General features: G+C 39.6%; 1 protein-coding gene across 1 annotated transcript; it reads left to right on the top strand.

Moving 5' to 3' along the window:
* The first annotated feature begins 13,903 nt into the window (after positions 1–13,903).
* LOC127074236 (phospholipase A1-Ibeta2, chloroplastic-like) lies at positions 13,904–15,668 on the top strand. The gene has a single exon (XM_051015539.1). The coding sequence runs from the start codon at positions 14,115–14,117 to the stop codon at positions 15,639–15,641; it is 1,527 nt and encodes a 508-aa protein (XP_050871496.1). The 5' UTR covers positions 13,904–14,114; the 3' UTR covers positions 15,642–15,668.
* The last annotated feature ends 7,184 nt before the right edge of the window (positions 15,669–22,852 follow it).

Below are 22,852 nucleotides of genomic sequence, written 5' to 3' on the forward strand. Positions count from 1 at the left end.
ACAAATTAATTAGCACAACATGTCACATTTGCATCACATTCAAACATCAATTCTCAATAAAAAATCCAGAAATGCTAAAATCAGAAAAATCACATTACAAAATAATAGACATTACAATGAACATGTGAGAAAAAAATTGGATTAATTTGGAGTAGTTTTCAATTTTTTATGGTTTTTGCAAATTGGATGAACAAAAATGAAATATCAAATAAATGCATGTCAAAAAGTGGAGGGAAATGGAAATGATTGAAATAAATTTGAAAATGTGCAATCAGCGGGAATCGAACCAGGTATGAAAAAAATAGAGGCGCTGAAGAAATAAATCACAAATGTGACATGGCCAGGAATCGAAGCGAGGTTGCAAGCGCCTCATCAAAACGCTGTCGTTTCAAGGCAAAGGAAAAAAACAGAAAAAAAAGAAACGCATGCCATGAGGATCGAACACGGGATAGGGAAGTGAAAGGCGCGCGTACAGTGCATGTGAAGCGCTCGAACCAGAAAGCCCTAATACTATTCACAGCCGGTGGTTGACGGTGGTTTCCACCGTCTTCCTCAATGGAACCGGCGGAGCTACAATGACCTTCATCGATTTTTTTCCAGAATCCAGCATGTGATACATCATTCGAAAGCTTATCTCATGAGGAATACGAATCTATGATTAATTTGGCCTAAATCTCAAAGAATTAAGAGAATCAAACAGAAACATTATTGCACACAAACTTTCAACTCAGCATAACTCACTCAATATTCATCCATTTTCCAAAAAATTTATATCAGAATTCTCAGCATGAAAAGATCTATAATATCATGGCAATGAAATGAAGGATTAAGAGATGCGAATTCTAACCTCTTTGAAGAGCAGTGGATGAAAATAGTGGATTCAAGAGCTTAAATCTTCCAGATCTCCTCTATCAACCTTGTTATGAAGTCTGATGCACGAATCAATGCTTGGAAAGGCTTGGATCTAGCTTAATCTTCAAGTTCCATATTCATCTTCATGAGCTTGATGTGCATGAATCTTGGCCAAAATCTTCAAATCAATGCTTGAATCTTACTGAATGATGATCAATGAACATAAATATACAATAAAATTCATGTGTTGTGTGAAGAATTTTCAAATTTGGATTGAGAGAAAAATTGGAGGGAAAACCAAAATCTAGATCTAGAATGTGTGAAAACTGAGCAAAACAGTTACAATTAAGCTTATATATGACATGTTAATTATGTTGTAATCATGATTAGGCATTGGCTAATGAAAGTTTAATGAAAAATGAGGTGTATGACCAAATTGCAAAATTCACCTTATGCATGGCAAAATGGACGTGAACAGTACACATGCATGGCTCAAATGCTCTTAAAATCAACCAAGGAACACAATGGCAATGGAATTAAGTTCATGTGATGCACCAATTTTAAATTCTTCATTTTCCCTCCAAAAAGCACATGCATGGCCAAATTATCATATGAGTTAAATTCATGTAATGCAATGATAGATTTGGAAAATATAGGTCATGAGAAGCAATATGCAAAAAGAGTGGTTCAATTTGGAGTTTTGTAGCCAAAGTTATGGCACTTTGAAGTTTCATGCACACTTGATGATCATTTGCTCATAACTCCTCAACCATTCATCAGATGCTCATGATCTTGGAATTTTTGGAAATGGGAGAGAAAGATCTTCAACTTTCATGTTGACCAAAATTTCATTTGAAGCTTCTTTGATGTTGGAAAGTCAAGTTGAATATGGTCCAAAAACTTGCCATTTTTGGAAACTTGAAATTACAGGTCACTTTCCATTTTGGGAAACTTTTGATCTGGCTTCAAATTCTTCAAGGTAGATGTTTGACATGATGAATAAAGTGTCTCAAACTATTTCTCCACCCCAAAGCCCTCAGTTGACTTTTATGGGCCCCAGATGACCTGGACATGCACTGTGGACTTTGGGCCTCTAACACTTGGCAAAATTGCTTCAAAATGGACCTTGATTCATATAAGCTTTTCAAAATAATCATGTGGCCTTCATCTCAAGAAAAAAAACTTACCCTTTTGCACTGATGCCTTCTCTTGATGTTAGTTCTTAATGCAATGATGCAATGCAATATGTAATGTTAATGACCTAAAAAAATGAAATGAGTGCATGAATGGGGGTGCAAATTTGAGGTGCTACAGCTGCCCCTATTCAATCAACTGAGAACCTGAACGGATGAGAGCAACGGCTATCAGACTTTCAAGGTAAACAGGGATTGAATACCAAAAGAACCGAAGAATTTGCACTCTGCAGGGGATAACCAAAGAAACCACGACTTGATATGCACTGATATCAAGGAAAGCGAGGCCATTTACCGATGGCGGCTTCAAAACAGTCGACTTGATATGCACTGATATCAAGGAAAGCGGGGTCATTTACCGATGGCGGCTTCAAAATAGTCGACTTGATATACACTGATATCAAGGAAAGCGGGGCCATTTACCGATGGCGGCTTCAAAACAGTCGACTTGATATACACTGATATCAAGGAAAGCGGGGCCATTTACCGATGGCGGCTTCGACTGGGGAGGAAAAAGATGTTTACAACTGGAACAAGACCAGATGCTTACTGACGACTCTACCGAGGAATTGATATTTATCAAAGAAAGGATACATGACCAGACATTTACCGATGACTGGGAAGGAACTCGACGTTTACCGACATCGAAAGATGATGTTTACCGACACCAAAAAAATGACCAGACATTTAACGATGATTGGGAAGAAACTCGACGTTTACCGACATCAAAAGATGATGTTTACCGACACCAAAAAAGAACGACCAGACATTTACCGATGACTGGGAAGGAACTCGACGTTTACCGACATCGAAAGATGATGTTCAGAAATGAAACAAGACCAGACATTTACCGATGACTGGGAAGGAACTCGATGTTTACCGACATCGAAAGATGATGTTTACCGGCACCAAAAAAGGAACGACCAGACATTTATCGATGACTGGGAAGGAACTCGACGTTTACCGACATCGAAAGATGATGTTTACCGACACCAAAAAAGGACGACCAGACATCAACAGATGAATGGGAAGAGAGAAACCACGACCAGACATCAACAGATGAATGGGAAGAGAAACCACGACCAGACGTCAACAGACGAATGGGAAGAGAAACCACGACCAGACGTCAACGGACGAATGGGAAGAGAAACCACGACCAGACGTCAACGGACGAATGGGAAGAGAAACCACGACCAGACGTCAACGGACGAATGGGAAGAGAAACCACGACCAGACATCAACGGACGAATGGGAAGAGAAACCACGACCAGACGTCAACGGACGAATGGGAAGAGAAACCACGACCAGATGTCAACGGACGAATGGGAAGAGAAACCACGACCAGACGTCAACAGACGAATGGGAAGAGAAACCACGACCAGACGTCAACGGACGAATGGGAGGGAGACTCGATGCTACGGACATCGAAAGATGATGTCTACTGACACCAAAAGAAAGGACCCACACGGGGATCAACACGACACTTACTGGTATTGCAAGGATGACATCTACATATGTCAAAACAAGGCAGACGCTTGCCAGGGGCTACACTGGGGAGTCACGCTTTCCTTTCACGGACGGGTGGGGGACTAAACCTCTCCAGGGATTACCAATTCTGAATGCTGTCAAGAGCAACCGCTGCAAATGTGCCATTCAGATGTTGAAAACTGATCCACCTCTACTGGGGATACGATCCAATCTGCAAGATGCAAGGGGAGGAAAACTCCTACTGGGAAAGCAAGTGATCACTTTGCTGAGCACACGCTTCCTGATTCGATCTTCCAACTCTGTGGGGAATAGCACTGCTGGGGACGCTTGCTGATCTGTCATTCTTGAAACGGCAGAGAAACCCACTCAACTAGGGAGTCACTTGTTGGGAAAACACCAACCTCTCAACCATGCTGGGGAAACCAATTCTGAAATCGACCCAGATGACCCAATGTCGCGATGCTAAACTCCTCAGAGCAACATCTTCACCAACCAGCTCAACCATTTCTTGAATGGTAACCACGGCTTAGGGCTAGCTTATGCTTGCAATGCTGATGCATGAATTTTACAACGTAATGCTCAATAACCATGGAAATGCTACGCAATTAATGATGCAATATGCTATGCTTTTCTAAATGATGAATGCATAAAAAATATCCCCCTCCGGGGACTCTACTGGGGATCTCGAGGAACTCTGCTGAGGAACTCAATATCGCTCCAATCTCCACCCTGCTGGGAAATAGCACTGCTGCTGGGGATGATCCTCATCGAACTCGATCCGCCTGGGGACTTCGCTGGGGAAAACAAACCACGCCCACCTCCGCTGGGGAAACAGCGACCTTCAGACTTGCTGGGGAAACAACCCTCTCAACCCTGCTAGGGGAAACAGCAAACTTCAGACTAGCTGGGGAAATAGTAACCTTCAGACTAGCTCGGGAACTAACAGTCACAACCCTGCTGGGGATTACAACAAATTCCAGAACTGGCTGCTGAGGAACAAACCACCCACAAACACTTCCGCTGGGGAAATAGCAACCCTCAGGCTCGCTGGGGATTACATTCTCAACCCTGCTGGAGATTGCAGCAAACTTCAGGCCTGGCTGCTGAGGAACAACTGATCTCGAATCCGCTAGGGAGATACGGCCTATTTGACACGGAACGCCCGTCGACTCTTCGAACACTGGCATTCACCATCCAACCACAGTGTCAACTTTCCACTTTTGAGAGCTCCCAGACTCATCTTGTCTCTTCTGATTCATCATCTTGTATTCTCGGCTTTTCTCTACTTCGAGACGATCGATCTCCTCAGATTCGGGCCAACTCTCTAGTTTTCAGATTTTGAAGAGTCTTTTTTATTACCCTCTAGGATCGTCGCCATTCTTTCGCCGTCTTTTCGCCGTTCTTCTATCCCTCGTCCCTGATTAGATTTTGCGGGGATCTCTTGTCAAAACGTTTCACATCACAACCTGCAAGTGAGTGAAAATATCTAACAGCACCTGCAAAAGAGATCGTCAGATAAAAATGTGCCCCAGGCGTGCCAAAATTTCAACACTTAGGTCACTCAGACTTCCGAATAAGATTTCACGTTTTCAACCTTATAAACATGCATCGAAAGGGACCCCTATGTCTCAAAATGCAAAGATTCTTTATCAAAATAAACGGATGTTTTTGCAATCAAAGCGGTAATGAAAACAAAAACAAAATTATTTGACTGAATATGCATTTATCAATTGAAAACAGGTGGCTCATGACTGAGCAAAACACCGGAAGCAATCCCTGAAAAGAGGTAATTGCGCACAAAAGGAAAATCTATCCTAATGGCAATGTGAAACCGTGATCTCATCGAGTTCCAACCCGGTTACACCCCATATGTCCTCAAGACTCTCCGCGCTTTCTGCCTTCTGAACAAGACGCTTCCGACCGATCTCTGCCGGGGATTCTCCAGGTGTCTAAACCAAAGTACAAACGATCATGCTGGACGCAGTTGTTCGTTTCATTCCCTCTTTTGCCTGGACCGCACTTTCGGGTTTTCAGTCCACCGGGATACCCTTTTTTGCCCAAGCCGCCCTTATGGGGTTTTCGACTTGCCGGGTGTACAATTTTTTCCTTTTTTATCCCTAATTTTTGCCCGAACCCTTTTCATTTTTTTTTTCGGTTCGCCGGGATGCCCTTTTTTGCCTGGACTATATTATTCTTTTCGTCCAGCGGGTCTCTTATACGAAGTATTTTTTAACTGCGTCCGCATACACAGGGGATGGAAAATCCTCGCCATCCATGGTCGATCAATAACAAGGCTCCGTCAGAGAAGACCTTGACCACGAATGAACCTTCATATTTGGGTGTCCACTTGCCCCATCGATCGTTCTGAGGAGGAAGGATCCTTTTCAACACCATATCTCCTACATGGTACACACGAGGTCGCACTTTTCGGTCAAAGCACGCTTCATTCGCTGGGTACAACTGCCCATGGCACATGGCTGCCAGCCTCTTTCCCTCAATCAGGCTCAACTTTCCGTACAGGGTCCTTATCCACTCAGCCTTTTCCAATTTTACATCCATCAGGACTCTCAATGACGGAATCTGGACCTCAACTGGTATCCCCGCTTCCATCCCATACGAGCGAGAAAGGCGTTGCCCTAGTAGATGTACGCACCGAGGTTCAATACCTAGGATACCAGCTTCGTATTCAGCCACTGGTGCATTCAAATGTTAGCCGGGCAGCAAAAGGAATGTGGGATCCTTTCGGCGTAACCAAAACAGCATCAACTCCACTACCATTAACGGCCCCATCAGACATCAGAATCCATTCGGATTCAGGGTCAGGCCCCTCCTCCGGGATTGGTTCCTCACAATCTTTCGATTTGAGAACCATGATGTCCTCATCAGGGAACTCAGACTTTATCGGTTGATAATCCTCAATGGGTTACCGGGCGAGGTAATCAGACAATACACTCCCCTCGATTGCTTTCTAAGAGGTATACTGAATATCGTATTCGGTAAAAATCATTTGCCCTCTTACAACCCGTCCGGTTAATGCTGGCTTCTCAAATACATACTTGATTGGATCCATCTTGGAAATCCACAAAGTGGTATGAACCAACATATACTGTCTCAATCGGCGAGCAGCCTATGCCAAAGTACAGCAAGTTTTCTCGAGCAGTGAATATATTGTTTCACAGTCGGTAAACTTTTTGCTAAGGTAAATTGCATGCTCTTTTCGATCAGACTCATCATGCTGCCCCAGTACACACCCCATAGATCCCTTGAGGACTGTCAAGTACAGAATTAACGGTTGTCTCTCCTCAGGAGGCATCAGAATCAGAGGTTCCTGCAAATTCTTTTATTTTTTCATATGCCGCTTGGCAATCATCATTCCACCTGACCGTTTGATCTTTTCTCAACAGCTTGAATATATGTTCACACGTGGCTGTTAGATGAGATATGAACCGTGAGATGCAGTTCAATCTACCTAAGAAACCACGAACCTCTTTTTCTGTTCTCGGTTCAGGCATTTCTTGTATTGCTCTTTTTTTTAGCAGGATCAACCTCGATTCCTCTTTCGCTTACAATACACCAGCAACTTACCGGACCGCACTCCGACCGTGCACTTATTCAGATTCAACCTCAGTTTGAATTGTCTCAACTAGTCAAACAACTTGGCCAAGTCTACCGAATGCCCCTCTTCAGTTTGGGACTTTGCTATCATGTCATCAACATAGCATTCAATTTCATGATGAATCATATCATGAAACAAAGTCACCATGGCCCTATGATACGTAGCACCGGCGTTCTTTAGACCGAATGGCATCACCTCCACTCTTGACACTCGCCTCCAAGGCGGCCCCAACCTTTACTTCCTTTCAGACCTCCTTGGTGCCCAGATTAACAATTTCAACTCGCTCCTCGTGCAGTTGAATCACCTTCTCCTCTGGATTCAACAACCTGGTTAATTCCTTCGACAGTTCACAATCTTCTTCGCCTTCTTCTTCGGCATGATAGATCGGATTATCGAAGTCATATGAGGGTGTAACAGAGTTGTTATCAATGAGATCCGGAGAATACAAAAGTCGGAACGAGACAAAACACAAGGAAGGAAAATGAAAACAAACATTGCCATTTTTATTTTTTTTAAACTGCAAAAATAAATGAAAAACAGGGAACACCACTTTTAATACAAAACATCCACTTATTAATGATGCAAAATGTTGCAAAATGAAACACCTGAGGTGGCCCTTACAATGGACCATTACGTTTCGGGCAAAACGTATGGCTTTCATGCAAACAGAATTGAAAAACAGAAATACTACTCTTTACGTAGAGTGACAGTGATGATCTTTTAGGCCTTCCAGTTCTCTGGTACGCACGATTTTATCCAACGATCGAGCTCGCAGTCACTGTCAATCTCTTCACCCACCGCACGGGCGTGACTTGGATCTAGCATTCCAGCACTGGTGAACGTGAACGGTTGACGACGTCCTCTGTTTTGTCCAGACGAGCCCTGGCCCGACTGATAATCAATCCCAAACCTATCCTCTTCCACTGCCGGTTTTCCTTTTGCCCTGGCTAAAGCCTCGACCTTATCCACCTTTTTGGCGATCGCTTTCTGCCCAAAGGCAAACCCTTGCATGACGTTGATCAACTCCCTCATCATCTCTTTCAATTCGAGAATGTTAGTGTTGGGTGGATCCATTAGTCTGGGTTTGTTCAGTCTGGCAGGATATCTGAGCGGACGAGCTATGTGCAGAGGAATGACTCGGCGTGCGCGAGCACGGATTCCTAGGTCAATCAAACAAGTTAGATACTGACACCTGCAAAACAGAAAACAGGTCATATGACTCACGCATGAATGCAATGTCTATCCGTATGAGGAACACTCTGTCCTTCGATTCTGGCTTCATCGAGACGGATATTAATTTGACAATAACATTCTGACATCAGGATGTCTCTCAACCGGAATCTCAATTGAGAATGTACCCTGAGTAAGGACAGACATGAGTTAGATGTTGATGAATGCAAAATGGGCATGACGCAAATGCATGAATACAAGTCACAGTGCCATCTTCCAAGTCATCTGAACACCCACTGTACTGGATTCCTGTCTCTGAACTGATCACAATCATCTGAGGCCCCGAGTAACCACAAATCCAACTTGGGGAGTTCCGAAATAAACAGAACGAAGGATTCACCACCATCATCACAGGACAATCTCTGGACAGATGACAACACAATCCTCTGAACAAGTACCCTTGGATTCAAGCCGGGGATCCGAAATAAACGGAACCCGCTGATAAATACCACAGACAGAATTCCGGCGTCCCAAAAATAAATGTCCATAAATCCGACTGAACCAAAGTCACCATCACAGAATCACTGACGGAACCTGTACTTGTAAGAATCAAACCCTCCCCTCACAGGTGAAGTCTAATAAGGTCATCCTAAGGCGGATAATGGTCTCGACAATCGGGCAAGATACTCAACGGGTTTGCCCTTTCGGGTGTGCCGTTGCAGCTGTCATAAGATCGTCTAAACCAAAGATCCGGGAAAGAACGGTCACCGAAGTCAACAGCTCAAAAGAGGCAACCCAACCAAAGCGGAATAACTCCACCCGGAAGGGCTTTCTCCAATGAACCTCGTCCAGCTGTGGTATGTCACGCCTCCCCATCATGTCATGACAACATGTGAAGAAACATGAGACCACGCTAATCCTAGGTGTATACTCGGGCCTGGGTTTTAACCCCACTCAGAACACCCACCCCAAATCAGAGGAACCAACCTGTACAGAATCCATCACAATGATAATATGATGCATGCAAACATATATGCAAATATATACAATCACAGTACAATAATCATAAATGCAATAAATAAGGCAGTAAAAGCAACCAAAATTATCCTAGAGAACGCTAGGATTGACTCGCTTAGGGAAGATGGACCAGCAAGAGGTCAACTTCTTAAAGTTTCCCCAGCAGAGTCGCCAGCTGTCGCATCCGCGAAAAACAACCGACGGGAAAAGACACAGAGCCGCCACCGTGCGTTATTTATCCCAAAGGAGGGAAAGGAAATGCTCGAAGTAAACCTGAAAAAGGGAAAGGAATGGTCTTACGACCAGAGATTGCTAGGTACGGGAGTCGGTTACGCAAGAGGAAGGTATTAGCACCCCTCACGTCCGTCGTACTCGACGGGATCCACGCTCAAAAGAATAGAATAAGGTTGCTAACAAACTGCTCAAAAACTGCACCAAACTGGAATGAGACACAGGTGGAAGAAAACGGAGGAAGGGGACTCGGTAGGATGTCGCATCCTGGGCCTACGTAGTTTGTCAGAAACAAACATCAGAGTCGACGTAGTTCGGGGAAATGGGGAACGTGCTCGCTAGGACATCGCATCCTATGCATACGTATCTTCTCCAACCAGAGTAAGAATCAGAGCACTCGTAGCTTGGCTAACGCACGCCGAAACAAAACACTGAAAGGAGACGCTGAGACGTCAACAGAAACACAGGAAACGGAATGCCAATCAATGGGCTTACATCCAACTCCTAACAATGAAACACAAACAGGAAACAGACTGCCAATAGATGGACTTATGTCCGACTCCAAACACGACAAACAAACGCCAACAGGAAACGAAATGCCAATGGCTGGTCTTACCTCCGACTCTTAACAAACACACACGAAAAGAAGAAGGGTCCCGATTGCAACTAGGGCAAGAGAAAAGGAAGGTCTCAATCGCAACGAGGGCGAGAGAAAAGAAGGATTAAAGTTAGTTGTCAGTCAAACTCGACAAGACATCGCATCTCGTGCCTACGTATCTCATCTGGACATGAGAATCAGAGTTGTCGTAGTTCGGCTAAACTATTTCTGTTTGTTTTGTGTTTTTTAGGTGAACAACGTCACTACGCAATCTACCGGATGCTCGACCTTGGGAGACTTACTCACCTGTAGTAGAAGGAGTTAACGTGTCCTTAAGGGAAGATAATGTTTGTTTGTGTTTTAGGAAAGCTCACTCAAGAAAGGAAGTCCTAGACGAAGGAACCGTGCTACCTTAATTGACATGCAAACGAGAGACTATGTGAAGTCTAGCAATCCTATAGGGATACAATCACACCACACAAACACATACAACATGAAGTAAACACACCAACAAGGGGCTCAAACATCAAGGGTGAGGCTTTAGTCAAGGGGTCATATCAACCTCGACAAACAAGCCGGGCTTTAGTTAAGGGGTCATATCAACCTCGACAAACAAGCCAACTGTAGGGGTATGAAACTCTTAACCTCTTTGAAGAGCAGTGGATGAAAACAGTGGATTCAAGAGCTTAAATCTTCCAGATCTCCTTTATCAACCTTGTTATGAAGTCTGATGCACGAATCAATGATTGGAAAGGCTTGGATCTAGCTTAATCTTCAAGTTCCATATTCATCTTCATGAGCTTGATGTGCATGAATCTTTGCCAAAATCTTCAAATCATGGCTTGAATCTTACTGAATGATGATCAATGAACACAAATATACAATAAAATTCATGTGTTGTGTGAAGAATTTTCAAATTTGGATTGAGAGAAAAATTGGAGGGAACACCAAAATCTAGATCTAGAATGTGTGAAAACTGAGCAAAATAGTTACAATTAAGCTTATATATGACATGTTAATTATGCTGTAATCATGATTAGGCATTGGCTAATGAAAGTTTAATGAAAAATGAGGTGTATGACCAAATTGCAAAATTCACCTTATGCATGGCAAAATGGACGTGAACAGTACACATGCATGGCTCAAATGCTCTTAAAATCAACCAAGGAACACAATGGCAATGGAATTAAGTTCATGTGATGCACCAATTTTAAATTCTTCATTTTCCCTCCAAAAAGCACATGCATGGCCAAATGATCATATGAGTTAAATTCATGCAATGCAATGATAGATTTGGAAAATATAGGTCATGAGAAGCAATATGCAAAAAGAGTGGTTCAATTTGGAGTTTTGTAGCCAAAGTTATGGCACTTTGAAGTTTCATGCACACTTGATGATCATTTGCTCATAACTCCTCAACCATTCATCAGATGCTCATGATCTTGGACTTTTTGGAAATGGGAGAGAAAGATCTTCAACTTCCATGTTGAACAAAATTTCATTTGAAGCTTCTTTGATGTTGCAAAGTCAAGTTGAATATGGTCCAAAAACTTGCCATTTTTGGAAACTTGAAATTACAGGTCACTTTCCATTTTGGGAAACTTTTGATCTGGCTTCAAATTCTTCAAGGTAGATGTTTGACATGATGAATAAAGTGTCTCAAACTATTTCTCCACCCCAAAGCCCTCAGTTGACTTTCAGTTGACTTTTATGGGCCCCAGATTACCTTGACATGCACTATGGACTTTGGGCCTCTAACACTTGGCAAAATTGCTTCAAAATGAACCTTGATTCATATAAGCTTTTCAAAATAATCATGTGGCCTTCATCTCAAGAAAAAAAACTTGCCCTTTTGCACTGATGCCTTCTCTTGATGCAAGTTCTTAATGCAATGATGCAATGCAATATGTAATGTTAATGACCTAAAAAAATGAAATGAGTGCATGAATGGGGGGTGCAAATTTGAGGTGCTACAACCAAAAGCAGTTATTTGGTTTGATTTTGAATTTGCTTTGGTCGAATCTCCTTCAATCTGTTGAATTGGTGAATAATCATACTTTTAAAAATCTCGCTAAGTACCAGACCAAATCCTTCATATGTCGAACATTGATGTTTTCCCTCAATGTCACTAGTCGAAAGACATGAAATTTTGCCTTATGTTTGTGCAGAAATTTTAGCTAATTCCCTTATCGAATTAGTAAATTGAAATTTCTTGGCTAACACCATGTAAAAGTGATCCTTGAAATTCTCATGCTATCGGAATAAGTCTCGAAGTATTTGACGTTTTTCCTCAAGGAAAGAAAACCAGAACCATTCACATAGTTGAGGTTGTTATGAGTTTTAAAATGATGAAAAAACAACGCCATATTCGACTTACACCCCTTCTATACTTGCACCAATGCTGGAAAACTTTAACAAATGACTAACTCACTACATGTAACTGTGAAGGGGCAGTAAGCAAATGGTTCAATATGTTGACCTCAAATTTAATGAAAGGGAGGCGATACTCTATGAGTGAGAATAAACATTCATGAAAAGGGATGACACATCCATCGTATTAGTTGTAGAGTCTCTTATCTCCATCTGGTTGAAACATTTCCCAATCAGTTGCAAGATCCAAGTCAGTCAAAGTTTGGTTAAAAACATCTTCACGAACAAGAGCGAAAATATTCCCTAGAATGTCTCAGTCCACCCAATCGTTTAAACTATCATTATCAACCTTCTTGACTGAGGTTGACACGATCTCCATCATTAAAATATATTGTAAAATAAAAACGAATACAAATACAATTAAGCAATTAGCAAAAGCTCAAACATTGTCACCCTTAAGAGAAAAACACTAATAATAGAAAAAAAATTCTACAATAAAAAAGATAAGAGATAAAATATTCACTGTGTTTGAAACTCTAAAAAAAAGTAACAAAAGAAAAGAGAGTATGTAAAACTCTTGATCTCAAAGAAATGAGAAATCAAACATGCAATACAATCCTTTTTAGAATACAGTTTTTACAATTTTAATTTTAATCTTTCAACTTAAATTCTAAAATTAAAATAAATTAAAATTTTAAATTGATGATCAAATTTATCTTTTAAAATATTATGTATATCTTTTTTGGTAAATACGCTAAAAGACATATTTTTCGATCTTAAGTTGGTTGTCGAGTTCATCATAAGTGTGAAAAGGACAAGGTTATCCATGTGTCTTATTTTTATTATTTCCCTTTTTTTCTTTATAATCGCTGCTGAAAATAAAGTAGCTAAACCAAAAATGAAATTAATCGTGCTTTGCGTGACCTTAAATTTCTATATTTTACAAATACATGCGCGTTTGTTTGTATGTTTATTACATATCATCTTCAGTCACAAAGTACCAACGATTGAATATTTAAAAACTGAAATAAAAACGCAAGCGCGTGTACGTGTGAATATGAATGAATTCTATTGCACATCATTTTCATTCAGTCAGGAAGTATCAACAAATAGATGTTTAAAAACTAAAACGAACGTTGACATTAAAATAAAAAGTAAAAAAATTATAAAATTAATACATGTCATGCCTTCCGGTAGTAAACTAGGATATAAATTTTATAAGAATGAAAAAGTTATTTAACTCTATTTTAGACATAAAGGAAAATTACTGGCATATTTAAAAAGTTATTTTTTGGATTTTTTTATAAAGGAAAAGACTAACTCAGGCATGTTGACTCTTGCCAAAAAAAAATTCTCCTCTTATTTTATCACAAAGTCGCATTCACTATATTCATTCATCAACAACAAAAAAGGTCACATCCACGACATTTGATTATTTCCTTAAAGCAACAATGTCAATAACCAACCAAACACTCCTCTTTTAAATACACACTTCCATCCATTTCATTTCAGATTAGTTGCTTCATTAATTTCAAGCATCGCAGAACACGACAGCACATCACAACACTGTCTGTCTCCCATGAAGATGATGACCAACTCCCCTGTACCACCGCACAACCTCAACATGTTCCAAACCAATCGTACCACCGCCTTCACATGCAGAGCCTCTTCCACACGGTTGCATCTCTCAAACCTCGAAAATCTTCTCAAAAAACAACAAGCACCAATCCAAACCAACGACCAAACAACAACAACAACCACAACCACAACAACCGTAACTGAAAAGAAATCAAAGAACATTCTAGAAGGACTCGACCTATCAAACCTATGGTCTACAGACAAGAAAACAACAGACGAACAAATGTCACCGCGCCACCTCAAAAACCTCCAACGCCTCCTCTCCAAAACAGCGGAGTATTCTCCACGCAACACGCTCGGCAGCCACTGGAGACAATATCACGGTTGTAACTACTGGAAAGGAATGCTAGACCCTCTCGACGAGAATCTCCGGCGAGAAGTCGTTCGCTACGGCGAATTCGTACAAGCCGCGTATCATTACTTTCACACCGACCCAAACACGTCACAACACGATCATCCTCATGCACGCCACGTGTCACTCCCTGATAAATTCTACAAAGTAACAAAAAGCCTCTACGCCACGTCATCAATTGAATTACCCAAATGGGTCGGTAAATCCAACTGGATGAGCCAGAAATCCAGCTGGATCGGATATATCGCGGTTTGCGAGGACAGAAGAGAGATTTCACGTTTAGGAAGAAGAGATATTGTTATCTCTCTCCGTGGAACCGCCACGTGGCTTGAATGGGCCGAAAATATGAGGGCCCAATTAATAGAAACAGAGGCCCAAAACGGAAAAAAGCCCAAAGTGGAATGCGGGTTTCTTAGCTTATATAAAACCAAAGGTTCTAATGTCCCAAGCTTAGCCGAGTCGGTGGTCGAAGAAGTGAAACGGCTCATGGAAGTTTACAAAGGCGAAACGCTTAGTATAACGGTAACCGGACACAGCCTCGGCGCGGCTTTGGCTTTATTAGTAGCTGATGACGTTAGCACGTGTAGCCCACACGTGCCACCCGTGGCAGTTTTTTCCTTTGGTGGACCCAAAGTTGGTAACAAAGCTTATGGAAACAAAATCACAGCACAAAATGTAAAAGTTTTGAGAATAGTAAATTCCCAAGACGTTATCACTAGAGTTCCTGGTATGTTTGTTAGCGAAGAGTTCGAACAAAAACTAAGAAGTTTTAAGGTTGGTGGTTTTGTAGCTGACATGCTTGATGAGAAAACACCGTTGGCTTACTCGCACGTGGGAGCGGAGCTACGTGTGGATACGAAGATGTCGCCGTTTTTGAAGCCAGATGCTGACATGGCATGTTGTCATGACTTGGAGGCTTATTTACATTTAGTGGATGGTTTTTTGGCTTCGAATTGTCCTTTTAGAGCCAATGCGAAGAGAAGCTTGGCTAGGTTAATGCAGGATCAAAGTTCTAATGTAAAGAAATTGTATACTAATAAAGCTAAATCAATGAGTGTGAATATTGAAAAACAGAAATCTTGTTCCAGCTCTGAATGTTTGCCTAGTCCATCGTAAATGTGAATAGGACAAGGTTATTCTGTAGTTCGTGTGTTCTGCATGACTTTTCTTTTCTATTTTCAACTAACTTAAGCTTAAAAAAGTAGATTAACCAAAAAGTAAAACTAATTGTTCTATGTATGACTTGAATGATTATGTCAGCATAATGTTGGAAATAAATCATTTTTGTGTTTAGAGAAAATATGTGGGAATAGAGATTTGAATAGAAACTTAATAGGTAGGAGAATTATTTATGGAAGAGAGAATTTTGTATTTTTCTTTGATTCAAAAGTGTAGGCTTACATATTTATTTATAGTACACTAAGGAGAACTCTAAACACATTAATTCTAGAGAGTTCTCAATTCTAAATATTCAAAGAGTATTATAGCAAATATTACAATCTTAAGAAATATCTAAATACTCCAATACTACGAGACTTTTTTAGATATATTACCCAAAATAAACTAAGTTCAAATTACTAAGCCCAAAAATCAAATAATAAGATTAGGCTCAAATCAAGTTTAATATTTCAACATCCCCCTTAAACTTGATTTATGACTCCAAGCATATTCCTTAACTTCACGAAAGTTTCCAATTTGAGTGGTTTGGTGAAAATGTCGGCAGTTTGATCTCTAGACATCACATACTTCAACTTCACCTTCTTCTTCTCTGTGCATTCTCTTATGAAGTGGTAACGAGTGTCGATGTCCTTACTTCTTTCATGAAATACAGGATTCTTTGCCAAAGCAAGTCTTGGTTTATTGTCAACACATATTTCAACAGGATCTTCTTGTGGCATGTTTAATTCTTTCAACAAATTCCTTAGCCAAACTGCATGACAAACACATGATGTGGAGGCAACATACTCAACTTCACAAGTTGACAGTGTGACGATAGGTTGCTTCTTTGACATCCAAGTGAAAGCAGTATCTCCCATAAAGAACACAAAATCAATAGTGCTCTTTCTATCATCCAAGTCTCCACTCCAATCACTATCACTATAGCCAATAATATTATAATTGTTAGAAGAGTAATAATGCAAGCCAAAGTTTGTTGTACTTTTGATGTATCGAAGGATTCTTTTTGCCGCCTTGAAGTGAGTTGTTGTTGGAGCTTCCATGTAGCGACTTACGACTCCTACAACATAGAGAATATTCATCCTTGTACTTGTCAAGTAACGCAGACTTCCAACCAAACTTGTGTAAAGAGTTGGATCAACAATCTTTCCATTTTCATGCTTACTCAACTTGTTGCCACATTCCATCGGGGTGCCAACTGGATTGGCATCATCCATCTTGAACTTCTTAAGGACTTCTTGGCATAACCTTCTTGGGTGATAAAAATTCCTTTGTCTTCTTGCTTTACTTCGATGTCGAGATAATATGCCATGAGCCCCATATCTGTCATCTCAAATTCATTTGACATGTCTTTCTTAAACTCTTCGAACATGCTTAAATTGTTCCCTGTGAAGACCTAATCATCAACATATAAGCACACAATCAAAATATCTCCACTTTGAATTTTAATATAGAGTGCAGGCTCATATGGACACTTGATGAAGTTCTTGTCTTGAAAGTAGTTGTCGATTCGAACATTCCAAGCTCTCGGTACTTGCTTGAGTTCGTAGAATGCCTTCTTCAACTTCAAGACTTTTTCTTCTTTCCCTTTTACTTCATATCCCTGTGGTCGCTCGATATAAACTTCTTCTTCGAGAAAACCATTCAAGAAGGACGACTTCACATCCATTTGATAGATCTTCCATTCATTTTGGGCTGCCAAAGAAATGATCAGTCTAATAGTTTCAAGACGAGCAACAGGGGAAAATACCTCATCATAGTCAATTCCTTGTCTTTGACTATAGCCTTTCGCCACCAATCTTGCTTTGTATCTCTCCACGTCTCCTTTTGCATTCTTCTTCGCCTTGTACACCCATCTTACTCTGATTGCTTTATGTCCTCGTAGAAGTGTAGTAAGTTCCCATGTATCATTCTTCGTGATTGACTTGATTTCTTCTTCCATGGCATCTCTCCACTTTACGTTTTCAACTGCTTCTTGATAGCTTAGAGGCTCGCAATTACCCAAAAGGCAAAAAAGGTTAATGTCATTTATGTTTTCGGTTACCTCATAAAGCTCTTAAATACTTCTTAGTCGTGGTGTACTCTCACTTGAGCTTGTTTCATCCAACCTTGGTGTCAGTGAGGCCGGTGGTTTAATATTTTTCTTTATCATTGGTTGTTCCATTTCGTCTTCTTCTTCAAAGTAAGGAAGAAAATGGTACCTGTCTTCTTGAACACTCCAATCCCAACAATCTTCTTCTTCGAACTCCACATCACGGCTTATGACGATCTTTCCACTATTTGGACTATAGAGCTTGTATCCTTTGGAGCTTGAGTCGTAACCCACGAATACATACTTCTCACTTTTATCATCGAGCTTTGTTCTCCTTTCATCTGGAACGTGGGTATAGGCAATGCTTCCAAACACTTTGAGATGAGAGATCCCAGGCTTTCTTCCATTCCATGCTTCTTGTGGTGTCTTCTAATGCATGCTTCTTGTTGGGGAACAGTTTGTCAAGTAAACCGCGCATGCCACTGCTTCGGCTCAAAACTCTTTCGGCATCTTCTTGCTCTTAAGCATGCTTCGCACCATGTTAAGTATGGTCCGGTTCTTTCTCTCTGCTACTCCATTTTGTTGAGGTAATCTTGGCATTGTTAGTGGGCAGTGGATTCCATGTATTCACAATATTTATGGAACTCATTTGAAATGAACTCTCCTCTTTGGCCATATCTCATGGCCTTAATGGAAATACCACTTTCTTTCTCCACAAGGACTTTGAACTTCTTAAAGTTTTCAAACACTTCTGACTTCTCCTTCAAGAAATAAACCCATGTTTTTCTAGAATAATCATCAATAAAGAGGAGAAAGTATTTACTCTTACCAAAAGAGTTTTGATTGATTGGTCCACAGACATCAGTGTATATGAGCTCTAGCGGTTTTGTCGCTCTTGACGTTGATTCCTTTGGAAAGCTTTTCCAGAATTTCTTCCCAACTATATATCCTTCACATAGTTGGTCTGGATGGTTTATACTAGGCAAGCCTCTCACCATCTCCTTCTTTGACAAACATTTTAGACTGTCGAAGTTGAGATGTCTGAATCGTATATGTCATAGCCACGAATAGTCGGTATAGCAAGTCTTGAGACACTTTGCAACATCATTTTGAATGTTCAAGAGGAACATTCTATTCTTTGACATAGGCACCTTATAAATCAAGTTATGTCTACAATCTCTTAAGAAAAGACTATGTTCTTTCAAGTGGATGTCATAGCCTTTCTCTAATAATTGTCCCAAACTCAAAATATTATTCTTCATGTTAGGATCATAATAGACATTGGATATGAATTGATGACTCCCATTCTTTAAGCGTATAATAATTTTACCTTTGCCTTTGACCGGTATCTTTGAGTCATCTCCAAATGAGACATTGCCAGTTGTCGCTTCATTGATCTCTACGAACATGCTTCAATCGCCGCACATGTGATTGCTTGCGCCGGTGTCGAGGTACCATTTGTTTCTTTTCTCTTCAACTTGGTTTTGGCACACGAGCAATAAAGTATCTTCTTCTCCGCCTTTTCCTTTTACAAAGTTAGCTTTCTCCACAACCTTCTTAGAGAATCTACACTCAGATGCATAGTGACTGATCTTGTTGCAGTTGAAGCACTTGATTTATGATTTGTCACACCGCGACCATTAATTTCCTCTTCCACGACCTCTTGTTGCTTGTGGATTCCAACTTCTTTCTCCATTGTTAGAGTTGTTGTTGTAACAACCTCTTCCTTCTCCTCTATGTCCTCGTCCACACCCACGATCTTGGCCACGACCTCGTCCTCTTTGACTCTTATAATTCGCATAATTTGTTTCCTTTACGTTGAGTTGTAGTAGTTGATCCATAGCCTCCTTTTGTTTAATTTTTATCTTTTGTTTTTCTTCGTATGCTTGTAAGGAACCCATGAGTTGCTAAATAGTCATGGCCTTTAAATCCCTGTTTTCTTCAATGTTGGTAACAATGAAGTCAAAACTTGGATTTAAAGTGTGAAGTATTTTCTCCATGACTTTCACCTCATCAACATCTTCACCATTTCTTTTAAGTTGATTGACTATGGCCAATACTCGAGAAAAATAATCAGAAATTGACTCGGACTCTTCCATAAATAAACGTTCAAAATCACATCTAAGAGTTTGAAGACAGATCTTTTTCACCTATTCCACTCCTTTGTTGCAAGTTTGAAGTTTATCCCATGCTTTTTTGGTCGTCGTTGCGTTGGATATCTTCTCAAATGTATCTCCATCCACTGATTAATAAATAAGGAAGAGAGCTTTCTTATCTCTCTTTCTTGACTCTTTCAATGTCTCCTTTACACCTTGGCTTAACGAGGCTTCATCTTGCTCCTTGAATCCTTTCTCAACGATATCCCACACATCTTGAGCTCCTAGTAGCGGCTTCTTCTTGATACTTCAATTTTCATGATTGTTCTTTGTGAGCATCGGCATTTGGAAAGAGAAACCTTCATTCGACATTTTTTTAGGACATTGAAGCTCTGATGCCACTTTGTTGGAAATAAACCCTTTTTGTGTTTAGATAAAGTGTGTGTGGGAATAGAGGCTTAAATAGAAACTTGATAGGTAGGACAATTATTTATGGAAGAGAGAACTTTGTATTTTTGTGCTTGATTCAAAAGTATAGGATTACATATGTATTTATAGTACACTAAGGAGAACTCTAGACACACTAATTCTAGAGAGTGCTCAACTCTATACATTCAAAAAGTATTCTAGAAAATATTACAATCTTAAGAAATATCTAGATACTCCAAATACTACAAGACTTTTCTAGAAACATTACCCAAAATAAACTAAGCCCAAAAATCAAATAATAAGATTAGGCTCAAATCAAGTTTAATATTTCAACATGTAAGTATGAATTTGAATGAGTTCTGAAAGTTATTGACATCATCTTCACTAAGCCAAGGAAATGTCTAACTTCTCTTTATCTTTCGTAGTTTCATCAACAACCATCCATCATCGACATAAAAACTTGAACTATCTTGCATCTTATCTATGGAAAATTGGAAGAAGGTGGTGAATAGTAAGAGCCGACATTTTATGAAGAAAAAACCAGAAAAACTTGAACTATATTGCATCTTATCCATGGTAGACTGGAAGAAGGTGGTGAACTGTATGAGCCGACATTTTATGAAGACAAAACCTTGGGATAATGTGGGTAGTGGTGAACGAAGGGAGGAAGGAGCAAGAAGCATAAGAAGCATGACATTCGTGTTTGCTTAAATTTCATATGATTGTAGAGCATATGAGATTATGAGGTGTTTATGGGATTTTGGGACATATATGAGGTAATAATTCCATCTAAGAAGGAGGATCATAGAGGAAAGAGATACGGTTTTGTCAAATTCTTAATTATGACGGATGTAGTTTTTCTAGCAACTGAGTTGGACAACATCTTTATAGGAAGTTGAAAAAAAATTGTGGACATCCCAAGGTTCAAAAGGTTACTATTATATAAAACATGTATAATGATGGTTGCGAAACAAATATAATGACGGTTTCATATCCGTTATTAGGTAGCATGTGATTGTACGTATGCTAGTTTTTACAACAGAGGAGTGACCGTGGTTATAAGTTAGGTAGTGTGCTACTTATAACAACGGTTAAAGTAAACGACCGTTGTGAAATAATTTATAATTGAATCCCAGCAACGCCATTTTTGCCTTTTATTAATCTAGATAGTGCGCGTTACTTATAACAACGGTTGAGTTAAAATTTGTTATGGTATAATTTATTTATTTATTTATTATATATATATATATATATATATATATATATATATATATATATTATTTTTTATTATTTTACAGTATTCCCATATTTTAAATCTAAATATTTCTTAATCATATCAGACTAGAAATAACAATACAACCATTTTAAAATTAAATTAAACCAAAACTTGTATTACATCAATGACACAATTCCATTAGAAACCAAAAATTATATATTACATCAAAACCAAAATGACACAAAACAACTTACAATGTACACATCATCACAACAAATAATAATATCTTGTTGTCTTGGTGTTTTGTCTCTTGTGTCTTGACTTTAAACACCTATAATTTCAAATAATGATAGTTGTCACTAAATAATGATAGTTCTTCTATTCTTCCAAGTCTTCTTTATATAGGCAGTTAAAAGATCAATTGAAGGGTAGAATTGGAAAGAAAATTAGAGTTGTCTCTTTGTGTAACGGTTTGCATATAAGAGATAAAATGGTACAATAGTATTATCCTTAGCCCACAAAATCAGCGTAGTGGAGGGAAGGGTGATCTTGTATTATGTACTATTTTTCTGGTGCAAAATCTTTTGATCTTATCTTCTAATATTCAAAAGCTTCTGATGAAATAATGTTGAAGCATGCTTAGAAGGATTAAGAGACTGGTTGACAAAATCTTCAGAACCTCGGTCTTCAGAGTCTTGACACAGTTCCTCAGAACCTGGTCTTCAGAGTCTTCAGATCTTGTTCTTCATAATCTTCAGAACTTGAGCACAGAATCTTGAAGGCTGACAATCCTTAAGAGGCTCTTCAATCAGATTCATAGTCAGAAGCTTTAGCATAAACGTTCATCAGAACCATTGCCTAAGAGCTTTCTAGAGCTTGATGGCATCTTGTAAAGTACTTGTATCTCTTTAGAGTCAGAGTGGGTTGATTCCAGAATCTGATGACGTCAGACGTCAATGCTTCAGAAGTAGAACATGTTAGGAAAAGTTACACACTAGATAAAAACCATTAGTGTACAAAATTATTTTCTAAGAAACAATATATTGTTATCATCAAAACTAAAGGCTAGATGCAGAACCAAATCTTGTTCTTACATCTCCCCCTTTTTTTTATGATGACAAAACCATGTATTTTAATGAATAATTTTTACTTGATTTAATCACATAAAATTATCAGAGTGGGGTTTGTAAGCTCCCCATGAATTTTATACTATTAAAAATTATTTTTTAGCTTAGAAAATCAGAGTTAGGTTTCCAAGCTCCCCCTGAATTTAAGACTTAAAATAATCTTAACACATATAAAAATCTCAGTCAGCATGAAAGAAATAACTTCCCATAAGGAAGAAGTCTAATTACTAAAGCATGGTTGTCATCTTCCC

Source organism: Lathyrus oleraceus, chromosome 4 (assembly GCF_024323335.1).
Source record: "Lathyrus oleraceus cultivar Zhongwan6 chromosome 4, CAAS_Psat_ZW6_1.0, whole genome shotgun sequence".
NCBI classification, from domain to species: domain Eukaryota; kingdom Viridiplantae; phylum Streptophyta; class Magnoliopsida; order Fabales; family Fabaceae; genus Lathyrus; species Lathyrus oleraceus.